At 42.5% G+C, this 27,577-nt stretch overlaps 2 protein-coding genes across 7 annotated transcripts in view; one reads left to right on the top strand and one right to left on the bottom strand.

Annotated features, from left to right (window-relative positions):
- LOC110390288 (E3 ubiquitin-protein ligase Topors-like) lies at positions 13,320 to 22,823 on the bottom strand. Its single transcript, XM_021381536.1, has 3 exons — positions 21,626 to 22,823; positions 18,537 to 18,772; positions 13,320 to 15,514 (listed from the first exon to the last, which is right to left on the bottom strand). Exons 2-3 carry the CDS (start codon positions 18,615 to 18,617, stop codon positions 14,906 to 14,908), a joined length of 690 nt encoding a protein of 229 aa, XP_021237211.1. The 5' UTR covers positions 18,618 to 18,772; positions 21,626 to 22,823; the 3' UTR covers positions 13,320 to 14,905.
- Positions 25,593 to 27,577, top strand: part of PAPD4 (poly(A) RNA polymerase D4, non-canonical) — a 43,294-nt gene continuing 41,309 nt past the window's right edge. Inside the window, exons 1-3 of one of the 6 annotated variants that reach the window (XM_021380501.1) lie at positions 26,237 to 26,405; positions 26,541 to 26,629; positions 27,303 to 27,371. The gene's annotated coding sequence lies outside the window, so the exon portion shown is untranslated. Of the gene's footprint in view, positions 26,630 to 27,302; positions 27,372 to 27,577 lie in introns of all 6 variants that reach the window. The other 5 variants (XM_021380505.1, XM_021380504.1, XM_021380503.1 and 2 more) reach the window with 5 other exon arrangements.

The raw sequence follows: 27,577 nt of genomic DNA, 5'->3' as shown, positions 1-27,577 counted from the left end.
CGAGCCGCGAGGGAACCACACGGGCATCCCGACATCACCAAGGGACGGCTGCCGGCACGGCCGTGCTGGAGGAACGGAGCCGGCACCTCAAGCGCGCCCAGTACGCTGCTGTTGGCCGCGTCAGTCTCTGGTGCTGTGCAGCAGATAACATGTCCCGCTGTGCCTAACTGAGCAGAGCAGCCCGCATCCACTGCTTCCAGCCGATAGGCACCCGCTGTGTCGGTTAGCCCTCCTGCCCCTCCTGACCGCTGCTAGGCAGGGCAGTGGCACTGGTGGTGGGACACGTCCTGGCCCCTGCTCCTCTGTTTCCCTGTTCAAGAAAAGTTGTAGCCATCCCAGCTGTATTAAACTACAATGAGCGCGCGGGGAGGTGCAGACATCAGCCCCTCAGCAGAAATGGCAGAAAATCCAGGTTTTACCCATGGATTGGGCATGGTGCTGTGAAACACAGCAAGGCAATGGCATGTTTGCAACTGTTCCTCAACAGGAGGTTTGTCTCTGCCACAGAGGGTGAGGTCTCCCAGACAGAGGCTGGAATGGAGGAGAGGACCTACCCTGCTTCCATACCTCTCTGGGTGAAGGCAGGCACTTCCACAAGTGGTTGTAATTCATATACGTATGTGTGTTACTGATCCTTGTCTCAGCATCTGACCTACAGAAGTTACCAGCTATGGGATGAGTGGAGATGAAGCAAACAAGTTAAATAGCAAGGGAAACCTTCCAACAAAACTAAGCACAATAAACCTTGCATGAATCATTTGTAGCCTCAGCACTGGGGTGTGAGGCACATCGCATCACATGGAGAAAACAGCAGCTTCCTCAGTTTTATGTTTCTCACAGTAACTCATAGCACAGCATGAGGCCTCAGCACTAGGGCAGCTGCAGACTCAGTGGCACCGTCCTGAGGTTTGTTGTGGGCAGCACTCCACATGCAAGGTTATGATTAGTCTGCTTTGTCTTTCTGGATGGCTATTATCATTTTTTGTTTGGGTTTTGTGTATTCACTCTGAGGTGCATGGAGTTCTGTGTATGTTCCACTAAAAATCAACCTAGATGTACTAACTTCTGGCAGTGAATTGCTCATGGCAGCCTCCATTGTTATCTGGGGAAAGACAAGACCCACACCAGCTCTTTCTGCCACCTTACAGCGGTGATGAAAGTGAAATAAGACTGTGATCAAAATAATTCAGTCTAGGCAAATGTAAGCTTGTAAATATATTCCTTGATGTCAAGTAGCGAGGAGTCTGGATTGATTAGCTCCTAAAAATCCCTCATGACATTTTACATGCAGTCACAGCAGGTCGAGAGCAAAGGAATGAAGGCTCTAAATCCATAGACGAGTAAGTGTTGCGTCAGTTTTGTTCTTTCAGCTAAAGCTTACACACTAATGAAAATGCTTTAGTATTTCATTATGTCCAAAGTGTTTTGTTTAGATATCACGGAGATGGCTCCATCTGTCTCTGCCTTTCAACTTGTTCGCATATTTGGCTTGCATGAAGTATTATATTTTCCCACTGCATGGGTGCAAAAGCAGAACTCACTAAGACTAAATATAAAAGAAAAAATATAAAAGAAAGAAAACTGACACAGAGTCCTGGGGGAAGAATTGTAAGTGAACTCAAGAAGCAGAGGTGCGAGAAGATCCAGGGGCAAAGAAAAACCGCTATCTCCAGAACAGCTCTGTGGGGGATACCAAGAATGTCTTCATTGACTGGTGAAATGTCCTATATATTTCATACTCCTCTGTAAGTAATAATGTAGGAGTACAGGGACAGATAAGATCCTGTGTAGGGTAACAGAGATAGAGACAAGGAAATTCTCACTGCAAGCCAATCTCCTGCTTAATCTTTCTTTCTTTCTTTCTTTCTTTCTTTCTTTCTTTCTTTCTTTCTTTTTTTTCTCTTCCTTCTTAGTTCTTCTTTTAAACAATGTTAATTTATTGTTACAGTTCAGTGTAACAGCTCCACATAACTCACTTCCCTTCCTTATTTACTGTTATTGTTCCTCCAGGTCTGACTGAGCCATCTCAGAGCCTTAAGCTTCCCCTCAATTACATCCATTTACAATTTTGATCACTTTCCAGGTTGATTTGGTTGAATTAACATTATTTGTCTCATGGAAAAAGCCTTTGTTTATGCTTGCCAAGCTAACAGAAATCACCTCTCTGTCTTGCCTATCCATAAATTAAGAAAACGTGGTGACAACCATCAGCTGAGGCTGAACTGCACATGCAGATATGAAGAAAGCAAGATAGGAGATTAAATGATATGTACATACTGTGCCATTAACAGAACTGATACAGAAGTCATCACCTCATATTGAAGAATGAGGAACTATAATACAGTGAAATTCAATAGTGATGACTAGATGTTCAGCTCTAAGTTTTTGCTGTTGCTTTAGAGTGCTTTTTTTCTTTGTTTGTCTAAAGCACTATGGTGGAGGCAGCCTTGAGCAGTAGGACACTCCGCCTGATGGAAATCATCAGCAGGTCAGTGGCTGCAACTCTCTGTAAGAAATGCCACCATCAAACAAGGGATGGATGGCTTCAGGCAGAGCAAAGCACAGTATGGTGTGGGAGAGAGGCTGTTGTTTGTTGTCATGAAGCAGCATATTCCTGGCACGTATATTCATAGGCAGCAGCCAAGCTGCCAAACTCCATTCTGACACCACTGCCCTAACTAACCAACCAGCTGGGGCAACACCTGTAAACCTGGCAGCAGTATCAATACCTCTGAGAGCAGTGTTGTGCTGAACCTCCCTCCTGGTGTGATACCTATAGAAGGAAAAAAGCAGATGGCTGTGCCACTTGAAGCTCAAGCCTGCTGAGTACCAGCATGGCCACTGGCATGGCCAAAGTCTTGGAACAGCAGCAGAACAGAGCTGGAAAAGCAAGAAGCACCATAATGGGTCTGCATTTTGACTAACCCTTCTTAGTACCTCCGTATTCTCCCTACAAAACCAGATCTGCATTGGTAAATCACATCTTGGTTATGAGCCACAATTCCTATGGAGAAGGCAGACATGCTTGTAACATGGAAATCCCATTTGAAAGATTTGGTGTGCAATCTCTTCTCAGTTCTAGTCAGCACTTTCAAGAAAAGGTATTCTAGCTATTTGGTACTATTCTAGTACCAAAACCAGACAAATGATAAAGATATTTAGGGAACTTAAAAGCAGTTATTTGAGAACTAAAAAATAAAATAAATTGATTGGCTTGTTTGGTCTATCAAACCAAAATGTGAAAGAATATAGTCTTGTGCTCTCCAAATATTTTGGGAGTTGTCAACACAAATAAATAAACAAAAGTTCTATTGAAGGGCAAAGGAATAAAAAAGTATAAACTTTCTCCCAGTCACTTCTCCTGGCAATCCAAAGGATGCTGATTTTCAAGGAACAGATGGCTTGAAGAGCAGTATCCCAAAGAAAGAGCAAAAACAAAAGAAGCAATGACTGGAGAGTAACCACAGGAGCAAGGCCTCCCTGCCTGCAGGTGGGAGAGGTGAGGGTGGCTGGAGGGATAGAGACATCCTCCACTGGTTTGCAGCCTGCAGCCACTACCACCTCCAAGCATCTGGGCTTGAGTACTACAGCTACTCCCTTACATCAGCTGCTGTTTGGTTTAATACCCAAAGTTTGTGCATTCCAAAATCCCTAAGGAAGCCGGGGTGTTCATTCCCTTTGAGGATGGGGAAGCCAGCACCTCACACTGTCCTCACCTTCTCAAGTGTTGCTGCTCCACTGTATCTCTTCCTTCCTCCTACTCTTTCATGCCTTGTCCTTGCCCTGCTTTCTCCTGTCTAATCACAAATCTCTTTCCCCACACACATGCTTCTTTCCGTGTGTGGGATCACTTCTCCATCATATTCCCTTGCAGAATCTTTCTTTAATTTATAAATGAATTAGAGAAGAGAGGGGAATAGTGTAGATGGTATCTTCTTCCCTGAGCTCAAGGTTTCTGTCTGTATTTCCACCAGCCTAGAAAAATTTATATTCACCATTTTTTTTCTCTTAGAATACATGAAAAAACCTAAGTGCTCCCTTGTATTCAAGGAAATGCAGTACACTGAAACTAGGACTAGATTTGTTTTTGAAAGCAACTATATGACATAATTCCCTGAGATGCCTTATGGTCCAATATTTCTCAGTCCTGTTGCCAGTGAATGCTTGTTTTCCGGCACCCACTTCCAACATCTAATTGTCTTATCACCAGAAATAGATCACACATCTCCTACACAGCTCTGTGGCACTACACCCCTACAGAAATTTTTTAAAGATACTGAGCTCTGAGTAATGCTTTGATTTCTTAGTCAGGTTTATCAGTGGCTGCAGTTCCTTACCATGTTTTTTTTCTGACCACAGAGAAAGCACAGCTTATGCTAGCAGACTGACTCTTTCAGCCTGTCACTTCTATTTACTCCACATTTATCTAGATACATTACTGAACTTGCTTCCCAGCACTTTCAGGTATTTTTTGCAATTTCAGCTAAAGAGACTGGAAATACTGTAAAAAAAAAAAAAAACCACATTTTTTACTTATGAGTTTTGAAGTGCTGCAATAATGGCATTGTGGATCTCAAACCTCTCAAACAACATCTCTTTCCTGACAAACTGTACTTGTGCACACAGAGTCTTCTTTAATAGTGCTCTGTGGGTCACATCTGAAAAACTACATACTTATAAAAAATGTTTTTCAGTCATATTTACATTATTGAGAATATGATTTTTGTTTTCATAAAGTCATAGCAATCATATGGCTCTTCTCCTTTTGACAGAGAAAAATATCAAAGTCCTGCCAAACCAGACTAACTTTGTTTCTAGTTGAGTTCTTAACAAATACCAAATTTCATCCATGATCTCTGTATCTGTTCTTCCTATTACTCCTCTCTTTGCAATAATATCTTGATATTTTTAAGATTATTTCACAGGATCTGAAAGCTTGTAGTATATAAAACACTCATTTACTATGAGATTGTGTTAGAGTAATTAGCTTCTGATTTCTGCAGTTCTCCTTTTCCACTTTTTTTTTAAGTTCTTCTAGAAGTTCTAACAATAGAATCACTCTGTGAATATTTGGAAGGAGAAAGAAAGCTTAATTTTTCTGCCTGAGTATTCCTTCTTAGAGATGAGTTTTTCTGAGACTCTGAGAATCGTATTTGGATAAAATTATCTTCCCATCAGGAATCTTTCCATAAAAGACATTGGATACTTTCAACTATTTCCAAACAGTTTCCATGCACCTAGGCTTGTGCAGCTGCTGAGAATGAAGTCCTACATATCCATTATCTTGTCCATGTGAGAAAGTTTTGCCCAGGCTTCCTTTGGGAAGCACTAACATCTTCATGCAGTGGAACAAGAAATGGAAAACTGTCCATGAACATTCTGAGATGGATGTTTTTTTCCCAAAATTTTAGTCCTTTTCCATTCCTCTGCCAGTTGTTTCCAATTTCCACCATACTGAACTTGATGAGTATGACTCTTCACACACGCTTGGGAAATTTACCTACAAATCTCTAGAGACTGATCATTCTGTAGCTCACACTTGAAAGAGAAGCCGACTTTGAGACTGGGATCAGTTTTACAAAAAGGCAGAACAGGACTTGACATTACAGGAAAAGAGAAGTCCAAATGGAAACCATGATTAAGGACCAGAGAGTGAAATGGCAAGTAACTGAGTGGGATCCAGTGAATCAAGGACCAAGTCACAGTCAGAAGAAGACCCTAAGCTAGAATCTGATGAGATAGGCTTGGAAAAGCACCAAGCAGGCGAATTGAGTGAAGAACAAATATGGGGAGAATCTATGGTAGAGGGAGGAAGAAGGGCTTCAAACTGGAAAGGTAGTGAATAAAGAAGAAATTTGAAAGTTCCAGTCAAAAATACAGACAAGTCAAAAGAGAGGGTGAAATGGGGTGTTACAGAGAAGGCAGAACCGCTCAGATCTGATGACTGAAAGAGCATGAGAGGTGTGCTTACCAGGGCAGGTGTTTCCTCCAGGTACAGTACATTAAGAACCAAGGAGATCATCTCTCTACTGTCAGAACACAGCAGCGAAACCCATGGGCTCAATCTGTATTTTCACCCCTGCCCAGTGCTAACTGTGTAACAACTGACAGCTGTGAACTTTACCCATTGTTCTGAACAGTCAAGTAATAAAGTAACTTGATTCTGCTGGTGACTCATGTGGGTCTGTATGATGCCACAGGGTGGGATTTGTCTTTTACAGTTCAAATTTTGTAAGGACATTTAGAGATTTCACTGAAAGGCTCTTAAGGGCCAGAAATTCTAGAACTGAGGATGCTCAGACATGCTTCATTTTATTCTTGTGTATATACATTATGATTAAGTTACTACACAAATATGTACACAGAATCATAGAATCATTAAGGTTGGAAAAGACCTCTAAGATCATCTAGTCCAACTGTCCATCTACGGCCAGTACTGCCCACTAAACCCTGTCCCTAGGTACTACATTTTCTTAAACACCCCCAGATATGGTGACTCCACCACTCCCCTGAGCAACTTGTTCCAATGCCTGACCACTCTTTCTGAGAATAAATTCTTTCAAATGTCCAACCTGAACCACCCCTGGCTCATCTTGAGGCCATTCCCTCTTGTCCTAGTGCTAATTATCTGGGAGAAGAGGCCGACTCCCACCTTGCTATATAATTTCTTGCAGAATTCCAACCTCATTGAATGGATGGGGTAGCTCTACTGTGAAGAGAGATCTGCAACAAAAGAAAAGTTCCATCTAAGAAGCATCCTCTACTGCTTTACTTAGAAAATATGCATTTCCTGGTGGAAACAGTCTTTACCTTCCTGAAACAAAAGGCTTACACTGCAAGGCTGCAGAGACATAGACAATTCATAGAAGCAGGTTTTAAGTGGAAAAAGAGAAACAAAGGGGGAGAGAGAATGATTTCAGAGATTAGTGCTGTATAAAGAAACCACACTCCTCCCTGCTGTACTACATTTGTAATTCTAGCTGAGGGGCTAGAACCCCAGGCAGCGCTACAGGCTTGGGGCAGAGTGGCTGGAAGACTGTGTAAAGGAAACGGACCTGGGGGTATTGGTCAATGCTCAGCTGAGCATGAGCCAGCAGTGTGCCCAGGTGGCCAAGAAGGCCAGTGACATCCCGGCTTGTATCAGAAATAGTGTTGCCAGCAGGAGTAGGGAAGTCATTGTCCCTCTGTACTCAGCACTGGTGAGGCCCCACCTTGAGTACTGTGTCCAGTTTTGGGCCCCTCACTGCAAGAAAGACATGGGGTCCCTGGAGCGTGTTCAGAGGAGGGCGATGAAGCTGGTGAGAGGTTTGGAGCACAGGCCTTATGAGGAGCAGCTGAGGGAGCTGGATTGTTCAGTCTGGAGAAGAGGAGGCTCAGGGGGGACCTTATTGCTCTCTATAACTACCTGAAGGGAGGTTGTAGTGAGCTGGGGGTCGGCCTCTTCTCTCGTGTAACTGGTGACAGGATGAGGGGGAATGGCCTCAAGTTGCACCAGGGGAGATTCAGGCTGGACATTAGGAAATACTACTTTTCTGAAAGAGTGGTCAGACGCTGGAATTGGTTGCCCAGGGAGGTGGTGGAGCCACTGCCCCTGGACGTGTTCAAGGAACATTTAGACATCATGTTGAGGGACATGATTTAGTGAGAACTACTGGTGATAGGTGGACGGTTAGACTGGATGATCTTGTAGGTCTTTTCCAACCTTGGTTATTCTATGATTCTATGATTCTTTAAAGTTGGTATGACTGCTATCCACCTCCTGGGAAACTTAAGATTCTGGGAATACTAACAATTAGGATTGGTGTTATAGTATTTCCGTTTGAACAGACAAAAGGATGCATTGTTTCAACATAGTGCATACTCCCCAAGTGAATTGAAATTACACAAGTAACCTCATTTCTGCCATTTCCTAACCCACAAATAATTGGCTTTACATTTAAACTCCATTGGCATTTTTTGGCATAGCTCTTTCTATGTTTACAATTTATGTGAAGGTGTTGAGGTTTTCCTTTCTACAAATCTGTGAAATATAGAATTCAGGCTGGGGGAAGTTACCATTCTGCTGTATCTCTGTTCCCATTTTCTTCCATGTTTCATTTATTCTCTGTGTCTTCTCAGTGTACACTCATGATTCTGCTCTTCTAATGATCTTAACAAGCTCTGTAATGGCCCCATGTCAGTGTCCACTGTCTTGCTTCAACACCAACCACCCTCTGCTGGCCTCATATTTCAGAGAGTCCAAGAAAAAGTTAACTTCCTCTCTTCTGCTGATGCCAAACACCTTATCCTGTCCTTTCACTACTCTGCCTTGCCTTCTGTTGATGACACTAACAGGTCATGGGCTGGGTAGGGCAGTCAGTGCAGCAATCTGTGCATCTCCATCCCAGTTCCCAGTCCTGTGGCATGGCCTTGTGGCAAGTCAGGAAGAGACAGAGCATTGCTGCTGACACTCTGCACAGCATCCTGAAACTTGTAACGCATACCCTGAAAAGGTGCTGTAACCTCAATGTTAAACCATTTCAGACCATGGGATTCTACAGCTGAGTAAACTGTTTTTCTAAAAATCAGATTTTCCTCTCATCTACCCAGCCCACCACTCTGAGTGAATTCTAATAAAATAGGTGCAAAGGTTGTTTTTTTTTTTATTTACTCTTGACTTTCCATACAGTAACATACTTGATTTTTCACCTTCATCTTGAATTTCTTGGGGTTTAATATGCTTTATAGTAGTTATGAGTCTACAATAACTTCTGTGATTGATTAAAAAAAAAAAAGTGTTTTTTTTCAGTTGAAAAGGGATATAACCTTTTTTAAAAATTAGTCTCTGTAGATATATGCTGTGGGATGACCTTGGCTGGCAGATCCACTCTCAACCAGTGGAGAAAATAAGATTAAAAAGCTAGTGCATCAGTATAGACAGAGGGATCATTTACCACCATGGCCAAAAGAGACTTGTCTTGGGGTAAATTAATTTAGTTTACTGCCAGTTAAAAATAGACTAGAGTGGTGAGAAACAAAGACAAAAACTAAAACACATCCCTCCCCTCCTTTTTCTCAGGATCAGCTTCACTCCCAGCTCTTACCCAGAGGAGCACAAGCAGATGGGAAATGAGAGGCTGTGGCCAGTTCCTAACAGTCCGCCCCTGCTGCTTGTTCTTCCTCAGACTTCTCCCCTGTCTGATGGGAGCAGCTATAGGGAATGATCTAGTTGTAACAGGAAAAATACTGACAGAAAACGTCTGCTGAGACACTGACAGAAGACATCTGCCAGCCTAGGAACTGCTAGCCTGGGAACCTGCTCCGAGAACCAGCCTTGTGAACCTGAAGTATCCTTGGAAGGCACAGCTGGCATCTCTGAAGTGCAGCTGGGTACCTGGGAACCTGAGACATCCGGAGATGCCCTCTGTAAGCACTAAACCAAGAAGCTACTTATTGTCTAGAGAAGTGAAAACAAGTCAAAGGTTGGAGCAGTCTGGGAAAGGAGGAAATAGCAAGAGCTATTGACTCTTTCAGCTAGAAGAACAGAAAAACTGTCCGGGGAGAGTAAAAATTGGTCTGAGAGAATAGAAAACATCATCTGTTGGCTGTCCTAGGTGAAAAACAGAAGTTAGCAACAGCTACTGGCTGTTCTAGGTGGTGGTGTCAAGTGACCTCTAATGCCTCTGTGATACAAAAATTACTTGCTTTCTACCCAAAATTGAGCCTCACTCAGAGACCTCTCATCACATGAACATTTTCTATCAGTCTTTACAGACTGAACCTTCACTACAGATGCTGTCTAACTTCAAACTCTGCAAGGTGGATCATTTTTGACTCTGTTCACCATCAATTGGTCCACTCTTTGAATGGCTTTGTGCATATACTTGCAGGCTGGGTAAATCTTTTGACTGTGATGTTGCCCTCATGTGGGTTGCTACCCACAGGCTGCAGCTCTGGCCTGGGGCTGCTCCTGAGGGGGCTCTCCATGGGCTGCAGCCTCCTTCAGGCCTCATCCACTGCTGTATCATGAGATTCTCCATGGCTGCACATGGAGATCTACTCTGCATAGTACCCATGGCATGCAGGGGGACAGCCTCCTTCTCCATGGGACTGTCCTGGGCTGAATGGAACTTCTGCTCTGCACCTGGGAGCACCTCTTGCCCTCCTGCACTGACAGTGAGGTCTGCAGGACTGCTTCTGTCATGTTTTCCTCACGCTGCAGTTCTTCACTCATTCTGCAGCTTGCTTTGACAGCAGCACTGCTGGCTGCCCTGACTGGCTCAGCTGTGCTGTGCCCTGCAGTGGAGCCACTGGAGCCAGCTGGAGCCATCTGGTCCCAGCCTAGGGCAGCTACAGCCTCTCCTCACAGAGGCTGCCCCAGCAGCCCTCTCACTATCTACATTAAAAAATGATCATGATGGCTAGAAAATTTAGTGTTTTGGAAGATGAGTGGGAGGAAGACTAAGCACTCAGCTGCTGCAGTCAGCAGGTGATCAGTGTGAGAACACCACAGACAAACTCAAGGCCTCCTCCAGCATGACGTTGCATCTCATTTGTTTGCTCTCTACAATTGCCTGAAGGGACCTTGTGGTGAGGTGGGGGTTGGCCTCGTCTCCCATGTAACTAGTGATAGGACTAGAGGGAATGGCCTCAAGTTGCACCAGGGGAGATCAGGTTGGGTGTTAGGAAATATTATTCTCCAAGAGTAGTCAAGTACTGGAATGGGCTGAGTGGTGGTGGAGTCACTGACCTTGACGGTGTTCAAGGAATGTTTAGACGTCGTGTTGAGGGACATGATTTAGTGAGAACTGCTGGTGACAGGTGGACGGTTGGACTGGATGATCTTGTAGGTCTTTTCCAGCCTTGGTTATTCTATGATTCTATGATCATGTTGATGAACTTGGTGTCAAGGATGTGTGCATTCTATTTTACTTTTTTTAATGAACCATGCATTTTCTAAAGGACCACCTTAAACACTCTTTTTCTCTCTTACATTTTAATGGTTTTATCTGGACACATTCAGAAGTTTTCTTCCATAATCAGAAAACTCTGTGGTATGAGGAGGAAATATGTTTCATTTTTTTACTAAATTCAAAGTAAGTGAATCATCCACAAGCAATAAAGCTCAGAGTCTTGATGCATGTCTCCCTAATTGTTTAAAAAGAAAGTTAATCATATTCTGTTATCAGTTTTGGCATTCAAGATGTTTCTTAGATGTGTCCTCATAACTTGCTTGCACCTCAATGCCTTGTAGGCTAATCCTAATTTTTTAGTTTATCATTTTGTCAAGGGTTTTTGGGCTGGATCTGCCCTGTTCTATGACTAATGGGACAGGGAGACGCACAGACCCATGGCCTGGGAAAGAGGGAATGGGGAAAAGGGGAAAGGGTAGGGAGATGGGCCTAAAAACAAAACAGCGGCAACGATCTGAGCAGGAAAGTTAATTTACTAAATTAGATATCAGAATGCAAGATAACACAATATAATACAGTATAATTGGAATTGAAGCTAACAAATCAAATAAAATGAGAGAGTGTCTGAAAACTGAAGGCCTTACTCTAATGCTGAAGGTGAGATGGCTAGGGAGCACACACACTGCAGAGATGAGAAGAAAGGGAAAAAGGGGTGTCTCATGACATGCTAACAATTTTATCTTTCCCTCTGAATGGAAAATGGAAACGCAAAGTCCTCTGGAGCATGTAGTTCTCCTTCTCTTCTGAGACAGGTATACCTGGAACTATCCACAATCCATGGAACTAAAGCATTAACTCTTTGACTCCCAGTGCACTACATGATGTTATGATGTGGAATACCAATAACAAAAATCATAACACCATGACACTTTTATTTATTTGCTTGTTCTCTGTACAACAATGGTGTCTTGGCAGCAGTCAAAATCTTGAAGTATTTACACCTTAATAATAGGGAAAATAAAGCATATTCTGAAGGTTGTCTTCAACCAGTTTCAGTAGTTATATTCAAGCCAGATTTTTAGGAAATTAGTTATCAGTATAAAATTTTCATGTCCTTTGAAGAGGAATTAGTGTAATACTTTTTTTAGTACTGTGGATCTTAAAAAAAATCAAGTGATGAAAATTACAGAATTCAACACATTTACTTAAGCTCTTGGACATTTAATGCCCTCAGACCGCAAATAGTTAGATGCATGGACGTTCCAGTATATATGACAAAAAACTATGTGTTTACCTGTGTATTGTATTGCGCTTTGTGTTATTTTTGATAGTGAGCAATCAGTATTTTATTACCTCTGTTGTTAGTACAAATACAGAGAATTGATAGGTTTTCCCTATCAGTAAAAGACAGGAGCTTATGCCACAGGAAGTAATGGTTTATCTAATTTCTGGTATTTCGGTGTCTGTTCATTGCCTCTTCTCTGTCCACTGATCACCACTGAGAAGAATCTGTCTCTGTCTTCTTTACTCCTTCCCATAAGCTATTTATATACAATAATAAGATTCACCCCTGAGCCTTCTCTTCTCTGGTATAAATAAACGGTTTTAGAATGGAGGACTTTGTTGTTTTAGAGAAGCGGGTGCAGTTTACTCTTGAATCTCATCAATGGTTGAGGTTGGTACAGATCTCTGGAAGTAATCCAGTCCTATCCTGCTGCTCAAGCAGGACCACCTACAGCAGGTTGTCCAGGTCCGTATCCAGACAGCTGGAGATTATGTTAGAGACTCCAACACCTCAGAGCAACCTCTGTCAGTGCTCAGTCAGAGGGAGCACCCAGAAGGGCTGCAGTAGTCCTTGTGAGATGCAGGGCGAAAGAATTTGGGGGTCTACAAATATTATGAGGAGATGTTGTTCAGATACTCACGACGGGATGTCTGTGAAGATCCAAAGGTGAGAGAATGGGATGAGTCCAGCTACATGAAGGAAGAAGCAGCGTGGGCAAGAAGACTGATAATCCAAGGAAACTCTGGGGTGGAAAGGGCACTGAGAGATGTCCAGGGCAGCCTCCTGTTCCAAGGAGCACCAACAAGCAGGTCAGACCAGGGATCACAGACCAAGGACTCACAAGCATCACTGAGTTCAACTTCTGACTCCACACAGGAACATCCAAAATTCAAGTCCCAGTCTGAGATCATTGTCCAAATGTTTCTTGAACTCCAGCAGTCTGAGGTCATGGCAGGCTCTGGGCAGCCTGTTCCAGTGCCTGACTACTCTCTCTCTCTGGTGCAGACCCTTTCCCTAATCCTCATCTGCCCCTCCCCTGACACAGCTCCATGCCGTTCCCTCGGGCCCTGTCGCTGTCACAGAGAGCAGAGCTCAGCGCTGCCCCCCTGCTCCCTGTGAGGAGCTGCAGCCGCCATGAGGCCTCCCCTCAGCTGCTCTGCTCTGGGCTGCACATACCCAGGGGCCTCAGCCACTCCTCATACATCTTGCTCTCCAGACCTTTCACTATCTTCATAGCCCTCTTTTGGAGGCTCTCTAGTATTTTATTTCCTTCTTATATTGTAGCACTGCCATGGTTTTGGCTGGGATAGAGTTAATTTTCTTCATAGTAGCTGATACATTGCTGTGATCATTTTTGATGAAAATAGTGCTGATAACACACCAATGTTTTCAGTTGTGGCAGAACAGTGCTTACACTGAATCAAGGACTATTCAGTTTCTTGTGCCACCCTATCAGTGAGAAGCTGGGTGTACACAAAGAGCTGAGAGGGGACACAGCCAGGACAGCTGACCTAAACTGGCCAAAGGGATATTCTATGCCACATAGCATCCTGCTCAGCAGTAAGAGCTGGAGAAAAAGAGAAAGGGAGACATTTGGAGTGATGGCATTTTTCTTCCCAAGAAATTGCTACACATAATGAGCCCTGCTTTCCTTGAAGTGCCTGAACATCTTGCTGCTGATAGGAAGTAGCAAATTTATTCCTTGTTTTGTTTTGCTTTCACGTGTTGCTTTTGCTTTATGTAATAATCTGCTTTTATCTCAACCCATGATTTCTTGCACTTTTTCTCTTCTGTCCCCCATCCTAACTGGGTAGAGTGAGTGATCAGCATCTGCCTGCCAGTGTTAAATCACAACATGCACCCAAAACTGCACAGTTCTTGAGGTGAGGTCACACAGCACAGAACAGAGCAGGACAATCCCTTCCCTCTCATGAACTCCAGGGTATGGCTGACCCTTTTGGCTGCCTAGGCACACTGCTGGCTCATGATCAACTTGCAGACAGCCAGAACCCCCAGACTGCTCTCTGCAGGACTGCTCTGCAGTCTCTTGTTTCCCAGTCAGTACGTACAGCCAGGGCTGCCCCAATCCAGCTGCAGAATCCAGCACTTGCTCTAGTTAAACTTCATGAGGCTGGTGATTTCCTAGCCCTCCAATCTATCAAGAACTCTGCAGGACTCCTCTACCCTCAAGAGTCAACAGTTCCTCCCAATTCAGTGCCATCTGCAAACTTACCCAGTATATCTTCAATTCTTGCATCCAGGACATTTATGGAAACATCAAACAGAACTGCCCATAAAATGGAGCACTGGGGAACCCCTCTAGTGACTGACTGCCAGCCTGATGTAACATCCTTTGAGCTTGATCCATCGGCCAATTGTTCATCCACTGCATTATGTGTTTGTCTAGCTGTATGCTAGGAGGCCTGGGGCTTCCTCCTGCCTGCTCCTGGAAAGCTCCAGGGATCCAGGGACAGGGCTGCTAGCATGGCTATTCTTTACAACATCTGCATTAGCAGGTCTTCAGGACACGTGTCCTGGCTGATGATCAGAAGCCTCAGTGATTCTCCCAGTGCTTAGAAAAGGGAGGCTGGGAGCAGAAGAGCAAAACAAGCTCTGCTGCAGCAATTCTGGGAAACAAAATCACAACACACTCCAAGAAGTACATTGCTGAGATAGAGCTAGAAAACATTTCCTGCAGACAGTTGTTCTTTGAAGTGCTTATGGCTGTTTATTGTAAGTCAAGGAAATGCAGCAGCCGAGCACGCAGCAGCATCATGCTGAAGTTTCTGGGATGCCCATCCACAGGGCTCGCTGGGCGCTGCACAGCATTCGGCAGGGTTGGCTCTCTAAAGGTGCCAGGCACAGAGGTGCTGGAGGGCGCTGCAGCTGTGTTGACCTGTAGCACTTGCTGGCCCGCTGTACGCTCCCTTCTCCTTACCATGGGCCGATTGCTGCTGTGGCGCAGGCGCAGGTTGTAGTGCCGCTGTGGGGATCTGTTCCACACCCTCTCTCTGGCTGCATGCCTCTGGCGCTGGGTGAATGGGCTGAGCATGTACTGCTCATAGTCACCAGCTGCTTGCATTGCACACAAGATGCGGTCAAAAGGCTGCCTGCAGATTGGGCACACAGCATTCATGGCAGCCCACTGCCAGATACAGCTAAAGCAAAAGCAGTGAAAGCAGGTGGGCACGTGGGCAGCATGGCAGACGATGTCCAAGCAGATGGGACACTGGTTATCTGCTGCTTGACGTGGCCTTGCCTGCTGTAGCTGCCTTGCATTGCCCACTGCCACAGAGCCACTCTGCTTCAGATCCTCCTGGGCGCTTGATGCCATGCCCTGCCAAGAGAGATGTTCTAAGTGACTTTTCTTGCATTGAGAAGAGAAAAGCAAAGGAAAGACCGTAAAGCAGTGGGAGAGAGGAGGGATGGGCACCCCAGAGGATGTCCTTGCAGCTGTATCCGTGTGGACCACCCAGCTTATCTAGGCTGTAGACACAAAATCAAGCTTGCAAGGGCACAAATGACTGAAACAGAAATTAAATCGATAAAATTGAAATGAATGAAATAATCAGATTGTAGCAGCAGAAGACCTGGTGCAATTCATCTTTGTTGAAAGAGCCACTAGCTAGTTCAAATTTATAGAAGAAAAGATACTACTCTAGATCAATTAGCAGTCTATCTACCCCTAATTCAGTCTCCAAAATGGCAAAAGGAGAAGCTACAAAGGAAGCCTGACAACTTACAGTGGTCCTTTCACAGTGCAATTCCTTCGTATCTGCAATATTTTTGTTAAGGGAATATCAAATCTTCCTGTAGGATAGAGAAGCTGAAACAAATAAAATATTTTTAATTTTCCTTTTAATTTCCAGTAGTGACATTCTAATCTTTCATAAAATCAATCAATAACACATTAGTGATTACTTGTAGGCTATGATTTTGCAGCAAGTTTGTATTGACATTGAGCAGTGGTATTTAATGGAGCTCTGTACTAGGATTAATGTGTATGAGTTTTAAGACCTCAGAGTTTTTAATTGAAGTTCTCCTCCTCCTTCAAAGTATTGTTTACAAGAATCTAATTTTGAATTCTTTTTTTTCCTATAATGAATTTTAGCAAGGGCTGTAATTGTTCTTTAAATGTTAAATAACAACTAGTATTTATCTTCCCAAAATTGTATTAGTTTATCAATATATATAAAGCCTGATTTATGACTTTTTAGGGGGTAGTTCTCAATGGCAACTGTAGGTGCAAAGATTTTACTTTATCTGGACATCATGGCCACCTATTGCAGTATTTACACATCCTGGAAATATATTTACATCACGAACAGAGGATGTAATCTGACTAATGTACACTTCTCAAGATAACAACTTGCTGCCAGGTCTCTTGACTTGAGGTTCCTAATGTTCAACATCTGTGCATTTCTTGCATATTAACTGAGGCAATAGCTAAATAAAAGAAGACAAAACTTCATAAGAAATTGCCCCTTTGACAGGGAGATACTGGAATTTGGAATTGGGCAGGGGAATTCTCAGTTTTACAGCCTAACAAAAAATTTGTAGAGATTTCATACAGTTCACTGATCTGTCAGGAAAGAAAACAGAGTAGAAAGAGCAAGAGCTATGTTCTTGTTAACTACAAGATGGAGTACTGGAGGAAATATTGCACTTTTGTAAAGAATGAATGCTGTACTGTTATGCTTTGCTGAAAAAGCATACCATGGTCATAGTTAAACCTTCCACCAAGTACCACTTAACATTTTACCTCCTGTAAATTGCCCGTGTTTTCTAAGATTTTGCTCTTCTGATGATGCTCCATAAGGTGACAGCCATATTGTACTATTCTCAGAAACAAAACACTCAATATCTTGGCTGGTAAAATAGCCATAGTAATATTTTCTGGATACACATCATACAGTCACCTTAACACCAGCATGCAAGTTATTTCCATGCAGTCAGCACAGGTCACACCTGATTTCTAATGTCTGCTGAGTAGCCAATGCAATTAATATGTATTATAAATAGCATTCAATATCATTAGAATTCATATAATAAAAAAGAGTATATAATAGACTCTATATAATAAACTCTATATAATGGAGCTGTACAAAGAGAAAGTTATTAAAACCAATAGTATGCTACCTACCTAAAGGTGTACAGTTAAGGTTTCCATGGCAACCTTAACTCTGTACTTCCTGCCTTTTGTATTTTAAAAGCTCAGCTTCAGTGTTGCTTTAATACAGTATTTTGCACTGAATATTTTTACCAATAGAAGCATTATTTTGAAACCTGACATTTCTAGGACTCCTAATACTAACCCAGTTTGCACAGCAACATTATAAATTATTCAGAAGAAATGATACTAATGCATATCTCACAACAATGACTGAACTTGCTTCAAGCTGGTGTAATGAGTATGTGGCAGCCTCTCTGCAGATAAGGTGCTAGCACTTCTCTTTGGAGCCCCACTTTGTTTCCCTCAACACTGGCTGAAAAACTATCTGTCCCAAATAATGCAGATTAAAACTGAAGACAGGAAGGAATATGTCTGCAAATGTAGAATGGGAAACATTTGATTATTTGATTTATAGCTCATTAAAGAACGTATACCATGATGGTTTTGAGAAAAAGAAACTTCAGAGTACTGTTGCAGTAGACAGAATTGCTCCAGTTTTGAACTGCTAACTTTTGATTGGGCTTCCGTAACTGATTCTGGCAAGTGTGTGCATGGGCATTCCATACACACAGATACCTGCCCATTTCTTCACCACTTACACTTCTATAGCTTACTAGTAATATAAATGTTAGTAATCTGAAAGAGAGGCTTGGGTTCGCAGAGTCAAAGTACAGAGGTCCAACTCTTTAGAGGCTGCTCTACTCAAATGCTAAGTAAAAGACGCATTTTCAGTTACTTCTATGTTAAGGCTTCATAGGAAAGCCCCCAAAAAAGCGCATATACACATATTGTAAAGTTTATGATACATCTGATACTGAACAACAAGAATATTCAGATTTCTTGAGTAAAAAATCTGCAACAGTAGAACATTTTATTTCAAAGTTTTTTACAGTACATAAAAATGTACTTTATTCTGCCAAGTGTATTTAAAATTTGGCAAACTTCACAACAACTTTTGTGTACAGAGGCCTATAATAACCAGAACAGTAGTGTTTAGTGGTTTAACCTGGCATGCAACTGAGCAACATACAGCTGTTCACTCCCCCCCTCCACAGTGGAATCAAGGAGAGAATCAAAGAAGGTAAAAGTACAAGAATTTGTAGGTTGCAATAAGAACAGTTTAAAAAGAAAGAGAGGAAAACAAAATCAAAATACAAAGCAAGTAACGTGCTATGTGATTGCTTACCACCAGATGACGGATGCCTAGACAGTCCCAACACTGCAACACTCCTCCTGACCAATTCTCCCTGGTTTTATTATTCCACATGACGCCAAATGGTAAGGAACATCCCTTTGGCTAGTTTAGGTCAGCTGTCCTGGTTCTGTTCCCTCCCAGCTCCTTGTGCCCCAAAGCCCCTCACTGGCAGGACAGAACCAGAAGCTGTAATGTCCTTGGCTCTGCGCAGCACTGCTCTGCAATAACTGAAACATTGGTGCGTTATCAACATTGTTCTCAGTCTAAATCCAAAACACAGCATCAGCTACTATGAAGAAAATTAACTCTATCCCAGCCCAAACCAGGACATACCTTTAATAATTTTCTAGTGTAGGGGAGAACAGTGAGGAAATGCTTTATAGACAGGATTAGCCAACAGACATAGTTTTATCACTAAAGGCACTAGAGAAAGTTTTTCCCTAAAATACCATCCTGGTATATACCTGGGTAACCAAAATTAGTTTTTCAACATGGAAAAAATTGAACCAAACAAAATGAGCGTTCAGGTGCATCATCCACAAGAAAGTAAGCAGTCAAAAGCAGACATAAAAATGGGAGGGAGACAGTAAAAAAAATGAAACACAACAGAACGCACTCTGACCACCAACAGTTAACTTTCATAACCTACTCAACATTCCACAGTGCTAGGAACTGAAGACAGCAGGTAGCAAGTAACATTTTCTTTGCTAGCCCACAGTAGGCCATTCCCAACTTGTTCAAACCTCAGTGTCCTAGCTGAGACCTATTAAGTACATCCTTAATTCAGTAGAGTCAGGTATAAAACAGACGTCGTACCTAATATCTCTACAAAAAGCTTAGTGCTTTAAGAAAGAAAAAAAATTGTACCTATCTGTCCCTCTGTTTGGCTATGTTAATATCTGCATGAAGTTAACCTAGTGGTTAAGTACTGTTTCCAGATCCATTAACTTGAAATGGTTGTTTCTTACCCATCAATAAAAAGACCAACTAGGCCACAGAGAAATGTCTACTAGACCTTCATAATAATACTTAAAGTCCTTAATAAAAATCTAACCCTCAAGAAGTGGCTTATCAGGCAAAGACTTCAAAAGCTTTTCTCATTAGTTTAGGACTTGGGAAACTTCAATATCCCCCCAGGACTGCAATAGATTAAAAAAAAAAAGTATGAAAGCATATAGTTTTGTAGAGCTGGAAAGAATCAAGTAGCACCATCCACTGTTTTCAATCAAAATTCAGGACTTACTTATTTAAAATTTGTCTTTATTTGCACAGCAGAGAAAACAGTAACACTAAGGAAAATGCAGAACTTAGACCCTCCTGTTTAAAAAAGTTGTATCTAAAGGAGTCTAATTACAAAATTTACAATGCCAAATCAATGAAGTCATGCAATTGTTAGCAAACATAGATATTTAACGTGTGCACAGCATTAACCATTTAGCAGAACAGCCTTGATTTTATTATGTTGGCCCACAATGTCAGAGGCAGATGGCGGTGGTATGGCGGTAGAGGTTGAACCTTACCACCAATATCCTGTTACATTTTGTTGCTGTGCGACAGATGGCAGCAGAGGGGCACTCTGATAAAATGGCATCTGACATGGAAGTGTGTATGAAGCAAAAGAGTGTAAATGAATTTCTCCATCTGAAAAATGACACCCACTGACATTCACTGATGTTTGCTGAGCATTTATGGAGACCAAACAGTGGATGTGAGCATAGTGAGGCACTGGGTGGTGTGTTTCAGCAGTGCTGACATTGGGTCACCTCCACAGGTGCAGATTTTTACAGGCACGGCATGATGTCTCTTGTTCATTGCAGGCAAAAATGCATAGCTCATGGTGGCGACTCCGTTGGAAAAAAAGTGTTTTGCAGCTAAGAATTTTCTCTATTAATTAGAATTATTGTGCTCTTTGTGTCTGTTGGAGTTTCCATGGAAACAAATAGGAAGCATTACTTTTGGAGCAACATACATATAGGTTTGTTTGCATAGTTACTATATATTTTGATATCAATGTCTATGGTATACTTACTACTTTTCATACATAGTTCACTGCAGATTGTGTGATATGTATATAGCTATAGAAAACCTTATTGTAATAAAGAAATCCATCACCTTATTTCTCAAATAAAAAGCAATAGAGGCATAACACAAAAATTATTAAACCTGGTTCAACATTGAACATCAGAACTAGGCTGTCACACGATGAGAAAAAAAAATGCTTGTCTAATTCAAAATAAACAAACAATAATAAAAAAGCAACACATTCATTTCACCTTCATTATTTATTTGCTCAACTTTTGAATACTGTTTTTAATGCAGTAGATACTTACATGGACACCTGCCAACCTTTAGCAATAGATTTGTGTACACCTGATTTAAGTATTATTAAAATATTTTATTGTTTTCCTGAGGGAAGCTGCTTTTTGCCTCATACATAGAATTTATTTTAGACCTAAGTCTCTGGTTTGGCATCAATCCCAGAATATCCTGTTTGCTAAACAAACTGGAAAGTATATCATATGGATATCATGATGAAAAAACTGCAGTCTTCACTATGGTTTCTGAATCATATTAATTGATTTTGTACCTCCGTTTATTTCATTATAATTACATTTCTTATTTTAATATACTTACCATGTTAGGTCTCAGCACAAAATATGAAAATGGCATATTTATAATGAAATGCTGTATTGATACAAGTTTCATTATTTTAGACCTGGTCCTAACCCTAGCAACATAAAAAGTGGTATGCTACAGCTGTTTTTGATACTTAAAAATGCTTCTTGAAAGTTGATTTGTTTCCCAGTAAGGAGAACATATGTATTAAAGCAAGTAGCCATATACTTGCAGTATATGTTCCTACTTACAGTGGGAACATAGCTGGCTCAGTTCCCATACATCTTGCTCAGCGTTAAGAGAGTGAGAAAAGAGGCTACAGACTTTTTAGGAATTTTAAGGTTTCCATAGAATAACAACTTTTTCCTCCGTTTGGTTTTGTTTATTTGTTTTTTGCTTTTTTTTTTTCTGCTTGAGCTACTGAATGTTGAACTGCTTTGATCAAACTTTCCAGAACTACCTACCTTCAGATAGTATGTAAATCTGGAGTATTTCAGCTCTAAAGAAGTTTCAGACAACTGCAAACAAAAACAAACAGGAACTTTAACGTTGTTTCCTTTCCATGACAGAGATTTTAACTGCTGTATTGGAGCAGTAACAAGAATTGCTGTATCCAGAATTGGCTTCTGAAAATAATTTTCTTCTCTATCCAACATAAACAAATATTATTTATAGTTTTTAGAGGCAAAATTCAGCCATCTGCTTCTATTAAGGATCATAAACTTCTTTCATTGTTCAGTTTCTTCATTGTTGTTCCAATAACAAAGCTTAACAAACTGTTCTAATAATTGTACCATAATTATTCTAAAACAGTATTATCTTTCAAGGCAAGAAGTACATGATGAGTCCTAATCCCATCCTATTTTGGAGTTCAGGTGAAATCTCTAGCGCTAGTTTTCAAACTCCCTGTTGCACAGCTCTTAGTATCTCTTGACAAGCAGCCTGATTCTTTGCAAGAATGACTAAAACCGAAAGTAAGGTGCTGAAGCTCTTTTCTTATACAACGGAATCTATGCTATACGTTAACTCTCTGAGATCACAGTCAGGGTCAGGATGGAAGAATGCACACAATGAAAAAAAGCAGAATAGCTCTCAGCATGTCAAAGCACAGATATTTGTCTCATAGGGCCATTGCTGATTTGTAAAACACTAGGTTATTTCAAGTCCTTCATTGAAAACTGTAGCTATTTTGAAAAACAGATGTAGGTATGACACAGGGAAAAATCCTAAAGAGCGAACAACAACAAAAGCTAAGCATCTGTTACACTATTTATCCTCAGTTCAATCTCTTTTAACACTAACTGTCTTCACAGCAAGAACTTTGTTTTTCCCAATCCCTCCCACTGCAAACCCTTATCAACCTCCACAGGAAACACCTCCAGCTGGCCTTATCACTTACAAGTGATAGTCCTAATTTAAGCTGTGTGCTGACCTTAGCAAAAGATCAGAAATCCTGGCCAAGGCACTGACACTCTTTGGGGAGAGTTCTTTGTGATGCACAAACCTGCCCTTGCTAGCCCTTTTACAGCCCACCACAACACTACCTTTTAGCTTTGTCTCTCTTTTAATCCTAGGGTTGAAATTGGCCTGGTAGTCTTTAACCCAGAAAACCCTAACTATGGAAAAGCTCAAACAATTCTCAGGAGATTTTTGATTTGGCAGACCACACCTTCCCCTGGCAGCCTACCTAGAGCCCCACTACATCTAAATCCCTTGGCTTTGCCTCTCTTACAACCGTAATTGTAGAACCACATAAACCTTTAACCTCAGAAAGCCCTAAGTGTGGCCCAGATGAAAATGTCCTCAGGACAACTCACTCTGCAGCCCAGACCTTCCCTCAGCAGCCTCACTCCAACTAGTCCCTAGGAACTGCCTCTCTCCTCACTCTGTGGCCAGTACCTTAAGCCCTTCTACTGGCCCACCATAATTGGTCCCCTAGGAACTGGTTTTCTTCAAACCTTAAAATTGCCCAGAACCCACAGAACCCTCTCTGTGGGCAAACCTTCCCTTGGCAGCTTTTCTGCAGCCACACACCTAGACCCTCAGGCTTTGCCTCCTTCTGAATTCAAAAACTAACCTTAACCCAAACTACAAATTGAGCCTTATCTCAACGCCTTGGGCTATGGCCCAAATGAAAACCTAAGGAAACTTTCTATTTGTGGCTAACCCTTCCTTTGGCAGTACCTCTGATGCCTCACTCCATTGTGTCCACAGGCTTCGTCTTTCATAAGCCTAGCGCCAGTCCTAGCTGTGGGTTGGCTCTTACAGGAGAATCCCAAGACATGGCTGAGATGACATGTTCTGAAAAAAAGAATTCTTTCTGCAGCCCAAATTTGTCTGCAGTCTATTTGCAGCCTTGTTTGACCCAGGCCACTGCACTTTGTCTCCTTCTTACCCATTTATGAGCGGCTAGAATTCTTGCCTCTAACACCTCCAGCTGCAGCCCAGTTCCCAGGTGAAGGAGTCCTTATCAAGGATGGAAGCTTCTCCAGCATTTCCATGTGTATGCCTGAGCTCATGACTTCACTACCCACCTCAGCTCATTTCCATAACTCCCCAAGGGAGGGATCACACCTCGATGTGGATCTTGCCTTTTACACCCACTTGGTTCCTCAGGGTGCAAGCATTTCAGCTCATTCTTGGTTTTGTATTCATAGCTGTCTTAGTACATCTACAACCTCTGGGGCCAAATCCTGATTTCTTTACTCAAATATTATATTCTTGACTAGCTTCTGAACTGTAGCTTAATTGCAGTCAAAAAATACCTGCACTGCCTGTCTCCTCCCTGGGTCTCACTTGGCACTGCTCATCAGTGGGACAGAGCTGCAACCCACTCCTCCCTATCCTGCCACAGAAATGCCACAGCCATGTGCTGCACAAGGCATGGCTTACACAATGGCTGTACAACCTGTTGGCTTGCTTGGGCCATACTGAGCAAAAAGGAATTGCCTTGGGCCACATATAAAATATATAATAAATTTAATGTATATAAATAACAAAACTTATTTTTAATGTATTTTTATTAAAATATAAAAAACAGAGAGTAACAAAGACACAAAACTAGTGCCATGTTTGATCTTGTTTTTGTGTGAACGCTCCAAGCTGGTTCAATGACAGTGGATGACTTTCCTAGTTAAGTTCTAAACGCGTTCATCAGAAATTTTTGATGATATATTACTCTTCCTGTGCTTCATTCTTGACAATAATTTTTCTGAAATGTGCGTACTGCCAAAAAGCGATGACATGAATAAGGCATGACTGTGAAGAGAGGGATATTTTTCTCTGGCAGGAAAGAGCTTATGAAAGTCTGGTAAGGAGACATGATCACATTTTTCTTTGAGTTGAATGTCTGATTGCAACTCTATACATACCATGTGAAAATCTGCAAGTAATGTATTTATTCCAACTGAAAATGGAGTCCCAAATATACAAAAAAACAGATGACTTTTTTGGTAATCTTGAAACCTGTTCTCAAATTTCTTTTATCAAAACGTAATGCACAGCTGCATATTTTTCACTGTTCACAGAACCGTGTTTAGCCAGTGTATCAACATGCATGAAATTATTTGCCATAAATTGAGCTTGCCATTATTTTTCATTTCAAATGCTCTTATTGTCTGAAACAGCACAGACTAGGTGATTTTCACCTTGAAGACACACATTTAACTCACCTAAATGAGCGGTGAAATGCACCAACAATGCTAAATCTGTGAGCTGCTTTTAATCTTCATATTCTGGCACAAATTTTCCTTTTGATTCCATACAAGGGCTTGATTTCACTTTGCAAAACATGAAGTCTAAATTTTTAGCATTTTACCCTGACTTAGCCACCTCCCTTCAGAAAAGAAAATGATGACCCCATAATCAGCATCCATACTTGTAAGGAACTCCTAGAATTGGTGATGACTCAGTCCCTTGGACTGTATGAAATTCACAGTTTGATGACGATTTGTATGACATTATCCATTTTTAAGGCTTTTCCACATAAATTTTCTTGACGTCTGATGCAGTGATATTTCATCAAACATGAGCTACTGGTGGTAATTGCATCATCATGTACTAAGTTTTTAAGTCCCTCTTTTTTACCAACCATCACTGGGGCACTACCCAGTAGCTATACCAGATATGTTGACACAGGTTAAGGAAAATTGATTTAATGTATTTTTTTTATTGCTTTCTACAAATCAAGAGATTTTGCTGCGTCTTCCAGTGTGGCCAAGGAAGCCATTTCTTTGGTGACATTATATTCAATACTTCTAATGAAAATGGCAAGTTGAGACGTATCTGTAGCATCAGTAGTTTATCTATCACCAAAGCATAAAACTTGAAATTTGCAGCTTTCCTCTTCAAATCTTTTTCTATAGATGTTCCTATTTCTTCAGTTCACCTGGGTATAGACTGGTGAAACCAACTGATCTTAGAAAAATCTGTTTTTTAAATCAGGACATGTTCTATCTGTTGTGCTTCCCATATGTTGCTTAACAAACTCACCATCAGGAAATGGTTATGATTTTTTTGCAATCTCACTTGCTATCACATAACCAGCTTTTATAAGAGTCCATTGGAGCTTTAACTTAAGAAAAAAAAAATACTGAGCTGACACTTTCTTCAGTTCCTCTATTTTGTCTTTCCGAAGCATTCCTTGAAACACATCGAATCTGTCACCATGTTTCTGCACATAATGCCTTTTCAAACTGTCACCTCTGAAAACGGGCAGGATTTCCTTGCAAACGAAACACAGCGCGATACTATGTCAGCACTGCACTCTGCCCGACCCCGAGGCAAAGCCGCCGCCATGATGACGGGGCAGCAGGCGGCGCGGGCCGCAGCGCGAGCTGTGCTGGGCCGCGGGGCGGACGTGCCTGGCCTACAGTAACAGCTGGGGACGGAGAGCGCGCGGCCCGAGAAGGGCGTTCGCTCCGCTTCTTCACAGGGAGGCGAAGAAGCTGCCGCCACTGCCGGCCGAGAGCCGAGCAACAACCCGACGGCGCCGTCGCATCACCTAGCTCCGCCACGCCTGCCACCACCTCCGCGTCCCTGGCGGCGGCGGCGCATGCGCCGGGCGGGGAACGGCGGGGGGGCCCGGCGGGATGGGCTCTTCCTGTCGCCGGGTCTGGATCCGGGTGAGGGCCTGCGCCGGGCGAGCAGGGCTGGCTGCCTGTTTCCGGTCGTGCCGCAGCCGGCCGGCGGCGAAGCGCGGTCGAGGCGGGTGCTGCGGTATAGAGGCCTCTGCCCGAACCCGACGTGAGTGTGCCGGCGGGACTCGTGTCGCTGCGGAGCCGGAGCCGGAGCCGGGCCGGGCGGCGCGGCGCGGCGCTGAAGTGAGGGAAGAGAGGGCCGCGGGGCAGGAGTGTTAGCAGTTCCTTGTTTACCTCCCAGAGAAGCACGCACTTGTCTGAAGGAAGTGCCCCCTGAGGGAGTGAGCCTGAGCTGCAGTGCTCCTGGAGCACCCCGCGATCCCAGTCGAGGTACAGTCCTGAGAGCCCCCTGAGTACAGCCACAGCTCCTGCGGGGCAGCGGTGGTGCTGCGCTGTGTCGGGTTTCGAGTTAGGGAAATTGCTTCCTGGCTTTTGGTTTTCTTTCGCTTTCTATTATTTCTCTCTTTCTTTCTGTTTTTGTTGTTGTTGTTGTTGTTGTTTGTTTGTTTGTTTTTCCCCTCTGGTATTTGCAGTCTTAAAGATTGAAAACCTGTTGCTGTAACAGCTAAATCCTCAGTTCTGACGCACAGTTCTGCTATGTTGCTGATGAAATATATCCATCACCTCCTTCTGCACACCGTATTTCATGCCCTGGGAGCACCTGAGGTGATCAGAGAGGGGCGTGGGATGCTAACTGTTGTTAAGCTGCTGTCTGTGGAAATGGGAGTGTTAAAGGGAGTTACTTCTGTGAAGAGTAAGTCCCTTCATTAACAAGTTACACAGTTCTCACTGTAATCCTTACTGAGTCTGCTTCCTCCCTTAATGCCAGTTTGGGGCGTATTTTGTTTGTATTGTTTCATGGGTTTGAGACTGTGCTTAAGTGTCGTTCAGGCTACATACGAATGTCAGGTAACAGGGAGCTGTGGGAGGGGGAGAGAAGGACATGTGAGCTTTCATCGCAAGAACTGTGCGCAAGTAAACTCCTTGCAATTCTTTTGCATAGGTTCTGTGCTAATGCTGATTGCACCAACTGCTGGAGCTGTCTGAGGTCAGAACACAACATTTTGCAGTGGTAGGTGAAAGATGAGGTCAAGACTGTGGCAACAGTGACACATTAGTACAGTAAAGCTAGGAATAACTGATTGTATTTCTGAGTGTGACAGAATAGCTACTAGTGTAACTGTTAATACAGTTATATGTGCGTGATTAGTTTGATAAGTAAGAGAACGTAGAAGTGGTATTTTACCCCAAAGGTATACTACTGTCTAGCACTTTTTT

This window comes from Numida meleagris, chromosome Z, assembly GCF_002078875.1.
Source record: "Numida meleagris isolate 19003 breed g44 Domestic line chromosome Z, NumMel1.0, whole genome shotgun sequence".
NCBI classification, from domain to species: domain Eukaryota; kingdom Metazoa; phylum Chordata; class Aves; order Galliformes; family Numididae; genus Numida; species Numida meleagris.
The sequence above is the reverse complement of the archived record's forward strand: the minus strand, read 5'-3'. Positions and strand labels throughout refer to the sequence as shown.

Coding starts and splice junctions, on each gene's coding strand:
- LOC110390288 (XM_021381536.1), bottom strand. CDS start 18,617: ATGTGGAATAATAAAACCAGGGAGAATTGGTCAGGAGGAGTGTTGCAG. Junction 15,515..18,536: donor TAGGCATCCGTCATCTGGTG/GTAAGCAATCAC, acceptor CTCTCTTGGCAG/GGCATGGCATCAAGCGCCCA.